Raw genomic sequence first — 12,503 nt, forward strand, 5'->3', positions numbered from 1 at the left:
ATATGCTGAGATTAAGAACATTAGTGGAATTAGCTAATTATCCAAGCTCTGTAACATTTCAGTATCATGGTACTCTTAATAAACTATTGAAACTTAAACATGACTCTTTTGATAGGTGGTGATAGCATCTAGATTTTGCTCAGAATTTTAGGCATAATTTAAATGCTATGATAGTTTGGGAGGTGATATGTAAATCTCAACCCAAAGCTCTTTCTAAGGAAGTCTGTGTTAATTACCCACATTACTTAACCCTACTGTGATAGAAGATATAGACATGTATCACTGACAGAAAAAATAATAGGTAATACAGTTTGTACAGTCAAGTTTTTTTAATAAAAAAGTTCAGCTCTTAAAGGTAGTTTCTGCATTTCTTTCACAGGAGAAACCAAAAAAATCTGCACTAATTTGAGCCTGAGTTCCACATTATAAATATCTCAATTAACCAGTTGCCCTGTTTATGAATGGATGTGATGTTCTTACTGTCATTGTTTTTTCATCATCATCAAGACATTATTATATGATTATAGTACCATTACTTCCTTTCAAATCATTCACAATAGTCAGATGGGGATTTTTATTAGCCGTGCTAGGTAGATATAAATAAAGTATGCAGAAAGATTACAGCCAATCTTGATATAGTAATTAAAATGAAGTAAGAAATTTAAGGCTGAGCATAAATAGTAAGCTGAAAATATTGAGAATAAATAGAGGCTGAGTTGACATGGTTAACTGTTATACTTATCTATCATATCTAAAAGCTATACTACTTCTACAGCTTTTGCCTGGGAATGAGAGTTCAGATTTTTCTCCATTCTTTTCCCGTTCTGAACATTTACTTAAGTCCTCAGACTGGTTTTCCTTTATTCTCAGAAGTAAACAGAGCAGAACCACGCGGTCCAAAAGCTTCTGTCATTTTTCCTTACAGAAGCTACAAGGTCAGGGCAGGTACAAAGTACCTTAGGAGAGAGAATTTTTTAATTGTGATAAACAGTTGAAATGTGAATATATGTATAGCTTATATTTGATAGATCAATGTGAAATTTTTTGAAATTTAGTTAGTAAGTAGTTTTTCAACATCTGCTATGTAGGTAGCATTATGGAGGGATAGAGGCATACAAATTTCAAACACATCCATATGTTGCAAAGCAACATATCAGCAAATACAAAATTATTTCAGTAGTGAACAAGGTTTTAATGTGTATTATCCTTTTAAAATTAAACTTTCTTTCACACTTGCTTCATTCTGGTATACAAAAAAAGAATAGTACGGTTTTCCTCTCATATATTCCAATAACATAGCAAGAAGAATTATGGAAAATTGTTCTATAAATTATGTTATATCCCACAGTATGTTCCTTAAGGAGAAATAGTTTCAGGATTTAATAAAATGTTCCTCTGCTTGACCAGGTGAAAAATCAGTTTGCTAATGTTCCAGAATTTTTTTCAGACCTTCATTCACAGTAAGACTTGGTCTTTCTACACCCTGAATAAGCACACTGAAGCAAAATGTGAAATTTCAAGCATTGTAAGAACTTTCATATCCCAGCATCCCTCCTTTTTCTCCCTTCACCATCCCACCACTTAAACGAAATCTCTGTTTTGTCATTGTTGTTGTTCAGAATAAGGTCCATTCTTAATTACTGGGCAAAACAAGTTCAGATAGCATTTCCCAAAGATTCAACATCAATCTGACCCCATGACACAGGGCCTCCTGTGCTGGCTACTTATTCCCATTAGACCTCTTGATTTTTAGTATTAGTGTCACTGATTTTGTTAACCCATGACTGCCTTGCTGGTTCTTTTTGTAATTAACACAAGTGACTCTTTACCCTAGAGGTGCAATCCAGTTTTTAATGTTCCTTTCATTCCTTTCATGTTTTCTTATCACATAAGCACTTTTGAATGTCCAGGACAAGAAGTTGGTGTAAATTTTTGAAACCTGTTCACCTGTACGTGTAATATTGTAGCAAAGATGTTATGTGTCTGAACTCCTGTTCTTTATTTTCACCTGACTTTCTTCCTTTCACTAGCAAAGAACATAAAAGCTGGGGGTTTTCATAGGCATCCATTTAATCACTTAACAAATATTTTTTGATATATTGTCATGCCAGAACTGTACCTACCTTGGAGTAGACACTGGTAAATGACACAATAATATGCATGTCTGAAAAGCAAATAATATACATGTCTGTACCTGTGTGTGTGTGTGTGTGTGTGTGTGTGTATATGTATATGTGTGTGTATACATGTATTAAAAAGCTTGTGATATTTTAATATAGTCTCAGATTTTAGTATGTTCTTTCCACTGTAATTTTCTGTATTTAATGAACTATTTTCAAAAATGAAGATGAATTTAATTCATCTAACATTAACATTTATAAGAAGCACTTTCAAATACCAAAGTTATGATGTTGTCATTCGTGCAAAGAGCATGTGCCCCAGAAATTTTTATGTTTAACTTATTCAAATCAGTATTGCCTTTCTCTGAAATACTTAAAAGCTTAGAGAGTTTATTGAATGTCTTTGGAAGCTTATTCTGTTTCCTTTGTACCAAAATGATGCTGAAAAGGGTTGTTTGCCTCATGAATGTGGAAAAGATAGTGAGGATAAGGAGTCATTTTTTTCTTTTATCTCCTATATCAGATGTGTCTTAGTGAGCCAAGAGAATATAGGCAGTTAATATAAAACAGCATATATGTCTTACAAGTACATACTGTAGCAGTTTCCTTGAATCCTTTTTGTCATTTACCTTTTTTCATAAGTGGGTACTTATAATAAAGAATAGATTTGTCTCTAGTTGAATGCAAGAGTAATATTTTATCTCTAAAAGATTTATTTTTTTTAGCACGTAAAATTTCTCCTAGCCTTTTACCCATTCCTAAAATTGTTAACAAATAAAATTTCAAGCTCGGTGACCTTTTAGACCTTTATGAAGTAATTTTACTTCTTAAAGTTACATTTATATCAATAGTTTTATCTTTTTGAAAAAAACCTTAGAAAGTACTGGTTTCACTCACATCTCTAAATTTAAAGCACCTTATATAGAAGCCTTTCTTTTAAGCTTCCCTAATTTACCAGATTTTTTTTTTTTTTTTTTTTTGGTACGCGGGCCTCTCACTGTTGTGGCCTCTCCCGTTGCGGAGCACAGGCTCCGGACGCGCAGGCTCAGCGGCCATGGCTCACGGGACTAGCTGCTCCGTGGCATGTGGGATCTTCCCAGACCGGGGCACGAACCCGTGTCCCCTGCATCGGCAGGCGGACTCTCAACCACTGCGCCACCAGGGAAGCCCAAGATTTTTTTTTTTTAAACAAAGAAAGCTCATCTCAGCTCATGAGAATATCAGTCAGCATGTCTCCGGGAAGTCATTCAGCCTGTCTCTAATGAAGAGATGGTAGGATGTTTTCCTGAAACACAGTTGTTCTCAGAAACTGAACTTTGAAAGTTCCCATTAGAGAAGGTGACTGGTTGCTGAACTACAGTTCCCAAATGTTCCCAAGTTATTTTAACATGAAAAACTAGAGCCCTTGTTTTCAAAAACTTTCTTCTATGTCTTTAGTATTACATTATTTCATTTTTTAAAAATACACCTGAACAGTGAAGAGAAGGTTGTTCTCTTGTTAAAAACAAACATGTTCTTTGGGTGTCTAAGTGGAGATAAGCTTGGGCTACTTAAAGGTAAACCAATAATTGGTATTTTCCACAGTTACTATTTCTGTTACGGGAAGATAAGATCAGTAAAAGCAAACACATGTCAAGTCTATAAATACCAGGAAATGGCTTTAGTTTCTAAAGGAACAGTTTCATAACGCTTTTGGTGAGAGGCTGGTTGTAGGTTCACTTGTTCTTTTCTTTAATTATTTCTCGCTTTTTCTATCCCTAATGTTTTTGGTAGATTTTTGCCAAGTTTTGACTCTATCCTATAGGAAAATACTGAACTAAATTTTGAAAATCTACTTGTATCTCTGAAAGTCCAGTTTCTACCCAGCTTGATAGTAATAAGAGAGAATACGTTTATGAGGCAAATGATTTTTTGCAAATCAGCTCTTTAGGTAACTGGCAAGAGGATTACAAAATTTAACTTTCTAAGGCCTAAAAGTATTTCATTATGGATTCAATTCTTGATGTGAGATACTTACTTCATTTTTTCTACATGCATGTTGTCTGAAATGTCACATATATCCAGTGAATCCATTTTCATTACCTCATTACCTTTTTCTTCTTTCTGTTGTTTTTGATAGCCGGGTTTCCCTTATCCATCCCCTCATCATCACTCCGGTCTGATCTCCTCTCCGATCAACTTTGAGCACATCTATCACATGACTGTTAATTCTGCTGAAAAATTTCTCTCTCCTGATTCCATAAACCCTGAATATTCCCCGTCTCTACGCTCTGTCCCCGGTACACCAAGCTTTATGACTCTGAGGGTATGAACAGCTGAGTTAGGTGTTAACTTGTACTAACCATGTGTGGATCTCTGCCTGGCTTCATAAGTAACACTGCCAAGGGGGTACATTCTGTGAACGTTTCCCTTTGGCCTGTTTCTCTGTTGCCAAACTTCTATTCTTCCTCTTCCTCCTCTTCTGTCTTGGAGTTCTACTTTTTTCTTCTTTTGAGGAAAAAGATGAGGATTTGGGAAGATTTCATTTTTATTTCTAAAACACTATTGGAGGTTTTTCTATTTTTTAATAAAACATCATCCCATCATGATATTTTTCATTACGGATACCATAAGAAATAGCCCCTGAATAAGTAAATCTTTATTCTATTAAAAGCAAACAAAAAAGGGATGTAGAATTTCTGAATTCTGGATTGCTCGTTACCCTAAAACCAGTTCAGTTCAGAGAAATTTTTTATATTTAGTGAAGTTAAAGTCTATAGAAGGGCCTGTCCAAAGGCCTTTTATCTACAATAAACCCCTTCTTGAAAAGCTCACAATTCTCAAAATTATAAAGTATAATAGTACCAGTGAATAACAGGAAAAATTAGCAAAAGAAGGTAGTCTTACTAATCTTTGAGTTGCTGATGCACCTTTAATTCCAGCCAGGATCCAAGATAAGAGAAGTAAATCAACAAGAGAAAAAAAACACAGTGTGCTGCATTCTGAAGGACTGTGGTACCTGCCGCTGGGTCCTTCCATGCCGCCTTGCATCTTTGTAACTAGTGTCTCTGCAGTGGCCTGGAGAGCAAGTGGGCCATTCAAGCTGAATTATCCACACATCTGTCAAGAAATATGTACTGACTTCAAGGGAGCATTTTCTCAAGTTTGTTTTGCAGATCATAAAATATTTAGATTGTATCATGCAAACACATTTCCTCTGGCTTAGAAAAAATTAGCATCCATTTTTTATTTGTGTATTTAGTAAAGTAATTTTCCAATAAGAAAGCTACCTGTAGGGTGAGAAGTTTATTTTTGTTTGCATTCTAAATTGTGATGATTTTAAATGTCATTGTTATTGACATTAAACTATAATGTCATTTAAGTGTCTTAGTTCACAAGATAAGATCACTTATGATAAACTAAGCTTCAATGTGCTTGGTAACAGATTTCAGGGAGTGGATTCTAGGGGAAGTTGTATAAACTAATCAGTCAAGAATTTTTGATATAGAAGATGGTGGAAATGTTGCTTAAGTTAGTCTTCTATAAATAGAAACACTACAATTGGTGGAAGTTTTACCCTAATCTTAAGCATATTTGCGCAGGAAAAGGACCATCAGCTTAGGTTTCACATTACTTCATAATGAAGTTGAACTTCAGCTGAATGAATGATAAACTGTTGGGTTTGGGTTTTGTGTGGGTTTTTTTTTCCCCCAGAACATATCTTCTGTGTATCATTCTTTTATTACCTCAACATTCAGTGTTACTAAACCACTGGTATTTTTACAGGCTTAATTTTTGCCATTTTTTCTAGGGTAGGTTTGTTTTATAGAAAAGGACGACACAAAGGTACCTTAAGGTTAATAGCAAAAACAATAAAAATTTAAAGGTTTAAACTGATATCCCCATCTCTCTTGAACTTGACTCTGCTGCATTGTATGCATGTCATCGGCATCTCTCAGGGTTGCTCCTATGAGTGGCTGTTGAAATGCTAGCACTGTTTTCTGTTGTAAATTTTTTTATTTTCTTAGAGAAAAAAAGGTAAAATGTTTGCTTTGAACAAATAACACAGTAAGAATTACATGGACTTTGCAAATTTGATATATGAACCAAAATGGCAATAGTTGAATGTAGAGCACCCAGCCAGCCAAATCCCAATATGTGTGATTCTTTAAAATGTATGATTTGGAGTTTTTCAAGATATATTAGTGCATGTTTTCCAGGAGATGTTCGTGGATGTTTGCTAGCTTTGGCCCTGCATTAGTTGTGTTGCCATAACCTTCTCTCAGGTACCAGCCCTGACACCCCTTCCGGTCTGAAAAGGTTAGGGCCATCGAGGAGACCGTGTTCAGGCAGCTGGTCCGACGCACCACCTCTCTAGGTGTGTGTTACTTTCAAAGCACTCTGTGGCTCATTTTCCTCCCTTGGACACCAAAATTATTCAATATTAGATGGGAAACTTCTCACACCAACATTCCCAAGTTAAAGGACTTCACCCAGGCTGTGATTGTCAACAAGCGTCATAGTTATGACCCGTGGTGCTGCTCTCTGTCCGTGAGGCAGGAAGGCTGCCTGGTGACTGGGATGGGAACGTGCAAATGGCACTTTCAGTATCAGGACGATAGAAGGTGTGCTTGAGAAGAATGTACTTTGAAGTGGCTTTCTTCTAAATGGGCTTATTCCGCTTTTGAATTATCCTAAGAAAATAAAAATCTCATATGTAGTAAAAGCTTTGTTTCAGTTATCTGCAGAGGTCCATGTAATTCTACATTTCACTGTCACTTCTAACCATGTAACTTTCACTTACTGCACTCACAACAACAAGAAAAAAATTGTTATCTGTTGGTAAGTATTTCAGTAAGTATAAAGATAAGCACTTATCTTTGGTTGGGGTGAGGGTTACCTCTGTTAGGGCTTTAGTACTTTCGTGGGCGGGAGGGATTATTCTGTTTCTTGTCCTGTATCACTCTGGTCAAGACAACTTTATTTCTTGAAATTAGGGTGAAAAAATAGACATCTCTGTAGAAAATCAGTTTCACTCTGGATGAAGAATTTTTCTTTCTCTTTTGATTTTAGAACCCTCGGCCTCAGGAAAGTCGGACAGCATTCAGTGGCTCGGTCAGTATTCCATCTATCACCAAATCCCGCCCTGAACCTGGTCGCTCCATGAGTGCCAGCAGTGGCCTGTCAGCAAGTAAGTGGCCCCAGCTGCAGGAAGCATTTCCATAGCAAGGTAGCAGCCGTGCATTATCAGTGGCCAGTGTCTCAGACCTGGCTGGGGAATGCCTAGGAGGCACAAGTGCAGCTGTTACAAAAATAGTCATAGAATCCTTTTAGAAGTTACAGTCCATGTGGGAGACAGACAAACAGTACTACAAATTGTGATGATAAATGCTCCGAAGGAGGGCTTCCCTGGTGGCACAGTGGTTGAGAGTCCGCCTGCCGATGCAGGGGACGCGGGTTCGTGCCCCAGTCCGGGAGGATCCCATGTGCCGCGGAGCTGCTAGGCCCGTGAGCCATGGCCGCTGAGCCTGTGCGTCCGGAGCCTGTGCTCCGCGACGGGAGAGGCCACAACAGTGAGAGGCCCGCGTACCGCAAAAAAAAAAAAAAAAAGCTCCGAAGGAAATAAACAGGGGACAGTAATAGAGAGTAACAGGCAGTAGCTGTTGAGGATGAATACACACTTAGAATAATTAGCAAGGTCACGTGCCCGCCCTGGGGGTGAAGTCACATTGACTCATGTTTGATTAACTGAAAGGAGGCACAGTGGCCACCTGGTAGTGGGCAGGGAGTGACAGAGTAAAGCTCAAGAGGTGGGCAGGGGTCAGATCAAGCAGGGACTTGGGGACCAACATAAGACATTTTTTATTTTTTTAAAAACACAGTGGGAAACCTCTGAAGAGTTTTAAGTAGGCAAGGACCATTATCCAAGGGCAAGACTGTTCTTGGCCAACAGCTGCTTTTCTGTCACTTTCTCAGAAGTAACCTGGTATTGGCTTCGATCAGACAGAGTGGGGCGAGTGCGCCCAAGCACATGCAGGCCCAGGGTGGACCCGGGGTAACGCTAACGAAGCCTCCCTTGCTTCCCTGCAGCTGAGCTCTGAGAAGAACAGCCGGTAGTAACTCCACCTCACATGTCAGAGTCATTCAGTCAGAAGCGTATCCGTTGCCTTGTATTCTTGAATGTGAGACATTCGAGTCAGGCCTCCCGGCGCAGACTGAGTGTCCTCCTTCACGTACTGTTCATGCTGAGGACGCCGGTATCAGCACCCGGCTTGTGCCCAGCTCTTGGTTTTAGGCTCTGGCAACACAGAAGTAAAGGGTGCTGGAATACCATTTGTTCTCTTGCTGTGGAACAAATTACAAGCTTAAAAGAGCAAACGTGGGCTTCCCCGGTGGCGCAGTGGTTGAGCGTCCGCCTGCCGATGCAGGGGACAAGGGTTCGTGCCCCGGTCCGGGAGGATCCCACATGCCGCGGAGCAACTAGGCCTGTGAGCCACAACTACTGAGCCTGCGCATCCGGAGCCTGTGCTCCGCAACGGGAGAGGCCGCAACAGTGAAAGGCCCGCGTACCGAAAAGAAAAAACAAAAGAGCAGACGTCTATTATCTCTCACAGTTTCTGAGGGTCAGGAGTCTGGGAGCTTAGCTGGACAGTCCTGGCTCAGGGCCTCTCAGGAGGCTGCAGTCAGGCTGTCTGCTAGGGCTGCCATCAACTCCGAGCTCAGCTGGGACTAGAGAAGCCACTTCCCAGCTCACCCACATGGTTGTTGGCAGGCCTCTGTTCCTCACCAGCGTGGGCCTGAGTGTCCTGGTGACATGGCCTCTGGCTTCCCACAGAGCAAGTGACCTGAGACAGAGAGACCGAGCAGCGGTCTCAGAAGGGACATGCCATCGCTTCTGCAGAGTGCTGGTGATCACACAGACCACCCCTGGAACCATGGGAGGGACCCTGCCCCAGGTCTGCAAACCAAGGACAGGCGCCTGCTGCAGAGACTGGCTGCAGACGTACAGAGCACGTTCAAGGAGTTTTCAGTCGACAGGCAGAAGTTGAAGGGCACATCTTGTGACTTTCTTGCCGTCATCTCCCAAAGTCATCTCTACGCTGTGTGTAGCCTTGATTACAATGAAAATATCTAGCCAATTGGAAAAATGGCAACCATTTTATGAATTATCTTTTTACTAATGGTAGCTCGATAAGATAGTAGATTTACTATAACTAACCAGAAGTTATCAACACTTGAGATGTGAAGAAAGTATCACAATATTAATAGTTAAGTTCATAATCCCTTACCCAAAACTCTCAGAGCCAGAAACCTGTTTTCAGAATTCAGATTTTTTTTTATATATATTTTAGAAGGGAATCTACCATATATTATATTACATTCCAAGCAAGATCTAAGACAGCACCTACAAACAATATTTATAGAGCAAAATTTATGACTAGTCACACTATGAATATATAAATAAATGTACTATTTTTAAGTGAAGTCTGTAATCAGCCTCCAGCCAGTTCAGATTAAGTCTGCCACCACATGAATTGACGTCAAACTCACGAAAAAAGTTTTGGTTTTTCAGGGCTTTGGGATTTGTGGAATTGCAGGTAAGGATAGGACCTGTGATACAGAGATTTAAAGGGCTGAGTGGCCATCTCCTTAGGAGCGCTGAAGTGAGGGTCCACTGTCACTGTTGACCATATGCAAGCTACAGACTGGAGCCAGCTCCAGGTCCCTGTCAAGGCCTTTAATGCAATAATCAGGCGTGGCCTTCCTGAGATTCTTGGTACCAAGCTGTTTGTGTAGAGGTTAAGAGGAAGACCAGCCCAGGAATTCCAAGGGGCATCTGCTCGTTAGAGTGCTTCTCGCTGGCTTCAAGAGTAGCCCAGCTCACGTAAAGAATTTCCAGAAGGGCAGCCTGCCAAGAGAGACACAAGAAGAAACGGGGTTCCGTGTTGTCAACCTCCAGAACCAGAAGCACAGGCTCTTCCAGGGCCAGACTTGCAGTGGCTTCCTGACTGAAGTCAAATTAACACAGAGCTTTCCACTGTGACTACCCGCTCCTGTCAGTGACAGGCTCACTGGGGAGCCTGCAGACCCTCCTAGAGGTCATGTAGAGTTAGACACCGTCACTCCAAGAGATCTGGGGCCCAACCCCCTGAATCACCATCTAGAACTCTTTGGAAGAGACCCTGCCTGAGTTGGGACCACAGTTTTCAGATTGTCCCCCTTTGCTGTTCAATCAAAACAGCCCATCTCAGTTTTTTAAGATTAGGGTGGTTGAGTGTAATTTTTCTCTGAAAGGAACATTCCCAAAGTTAAAAAAGAAAGAAAAGAAAAGAAAAAAAGTGTAAATCACAGAGGTGGATTAATTTCTCCATTCTATAAACGATCACTAGGACAGAGGAAAAGAGCCCAGTAAGTGTGTACTAAGCTCTGGGCAGCCCCCTCACACACCTTCCGTCTCACGTTTCATTCTCCGTGTATTGAGCGCTCAGTTCCCACAAAAATCCCATAAGATAGAATTTATTTTCTTATTTACAAATGAAGAAAACTGAGACTTAGATAAAGTAACTTGCTTAAGGTCACACAGGTTAGTAAGCAGAGCAGCAGAACTCTCTGGCATTTTGGGTTTTTTATTCAGAGCGACAAAATTTTAAAAATAGTAACTTATATTACAGCTTTTGTTAAATTGAGCACTAAACTAGGCATGGAATTCAAAGAGAAGTTATACAAAGTGATTTATGCCTTCAATTAGGTTGTAATCTAATCCACAGCAAAAAAGTAAAAGAGTACATAGCCAGAGAGACACATCCACAAATGAAAACCAGTCTATGTCTGGTGACAGACGGCTTAGAAATTGGATGGAGTGTTGGAAGTAAGAGTAAGTCAGTGGTTCTCAGCCTGAGATGCATTCTAGAATCATCAGAAGGGCTTTTAAAAGTTAAGTCAGAAATTCTGTTATTATTGGTCTGGGACGGGGCCCAGGCACTGGTATTTTTAAAGCTCCGTAATATAATATGCAGCATACAACCAGTGTTGGTAACGTCTGCAATAAGTAAGTTATGGTGACACAGCTGAGGGGCTCAGGAAACAAACCGAAACTAGAAGGAAGCTGGGGGAGATCACCAAGGACAGGGCTTCAGCAGGCAGGCTTCACAGTCTATACCTCGCAGTTGTGCTAAAACCTCAACGCAGTCTCACAGTCTTTTTTGACCAGTGATCTTAATATTGCAGCTCAGCAAGATTAAAACATTTTTCAGTAAAAACTAAAGAATAGTAGGGAATGCTAAGAGTTTTAAACAGGTACTCACAATACCCCAATATTTCTAAGATTTTTTGGGGCATGGTGCCAGTCCTCCTTTGATGTACCCCAACTCTAAGATCAAAATAGAGTGTGATTTTAAAGAAACTCACCTCATTTTTGTATCTCAGGCTTTTTGCCCTGTGGAATGAAAATGCTTCTCTTTTGTTCGTTTGTGTTTTTTATGAAAATCCTCTACAAGTTAAGTGACAGTTATGCATCATCAGGTGGCATGGTCTTCACTTCTGGGAACTGTTCTATTCTGCTTCATCGTTCAGCACGTGTATTTTGAGCACCTGCTGCATACCCAGTCCTGCACCGGGTCCTGCAGAGGCAAAGACCGTCCTTCTATTAAAAGAATGGCAAGGCACATAATTACAGCATAGGATCTGAATGCTCTGAAAGAGGTGATAGGAAGTGCTGTAGGTGCTCCAGGGAGTAGGAAAGAAAACTCACTAAGGCAGTAGCACATGGGTGGAGACTGGAAGGATTGATCCTGTGGAATTGTCTAGCAAGCAGGGCAGCCTGGGCACAGCCAGTGAGAGCAGAGGCCAGCGGCCTGGTGAGTGCTGCCCGCTCACCCAGCAGCCCTGGCGGCTGGGCTCCGAGGTGGGCTTGGGTGTCAGGGTAACGCAGCTGGACCCACTGTCCATCAGTAAAGGGCTGTAAGCGGGAGGATGACCCCAGGGCAGCGGGAAGGATGGCTCGTCACCTCAGCAGTCTTTGCACTTTCTAGAGGATCGTCCCCTTCTGCACGTGTAAAGTTTCACCTGAACGATGTGCTTGTAGGGTCATCCGCACAGAACGGCAGTGCATTGAAGAGAGAATTCTCTGGAGGAAGCTACAGTGCAAAGCGGCAGCCCATGCCCTCTCCGTCAGAGGGCTCGCTGTCCTCGGGAGGCCTGGACCAAGGAAGTGACGCCCCGGCGAGGGACTACGATGCAGAGGTGAGTACCGCGTGGGCAGTACCTCTGTCTGGGGACAGGGGTTTGGAGAAGTCCCGAACGAGAAAAGGCGAGTGCGTTTCCCAAAGCCGGTCCACCGCCTTAAGCCTGGCCTCCGCTGCCGCAGGGATCAGCCACTCACTGCGGCGGGGGTGGCGGAGCCAG

At 41.3% G+C, this 12,503-nt stretch overlaps 1 protein-coding gene across 14 annotated transcripts in view; it reads left to right on the forward strand.

Annotated features, from left to right (window-relative positions):
- The window catches only part of CDC42BPA (CDC42 binding protein kinase alpha), a 326,934-nt gene that overhangs the window by 309,702 nt on the left and 4,729 nt on the right, over window positions 1–12,503 (forward strand). For 9 of the 14 annotated variants that reach the window (XM_049713472.1, XM_033430345.2, XM_049713441.1 and 6 more), the window contains 3 exons: window positions 4,240–4,425; window positions 7,173–7,290; window positions 12,184–12,341. In XM_049713472.1, coding sequence (XP_049569429.1) covers window positions 4,240–4,425; window positions 7,173–7,290; window positions 12,184–12,341 — 462 coding nt within the window. The remainder of the gene's footprint in view (window positions 1–4,239; window positions 4,426–7,172; window positions 7,291–12,183; window positions 12,342–12,503) is intronic. The other 5 variants (XM_049713462.1, XM_033430354.2, XM_033430351.2 and 2 more) reach the window with 1 other exon arrangement.

The sequence above is a fragment of the Orcinus orca genome, chromosome 1 (genome assembly GCF_937001465.1).
Source record: "Orcinus orca chromosome 1, mOrcOrc1.1, whole genome shotgun sequence".
Taxonomy (NCBI): domain Eukaryota; kingdom Metazoa; phylum Chordata; class Mammalia; order Artiodactyla; family Delphinidae; genus Orcinus; species Orcinus orca.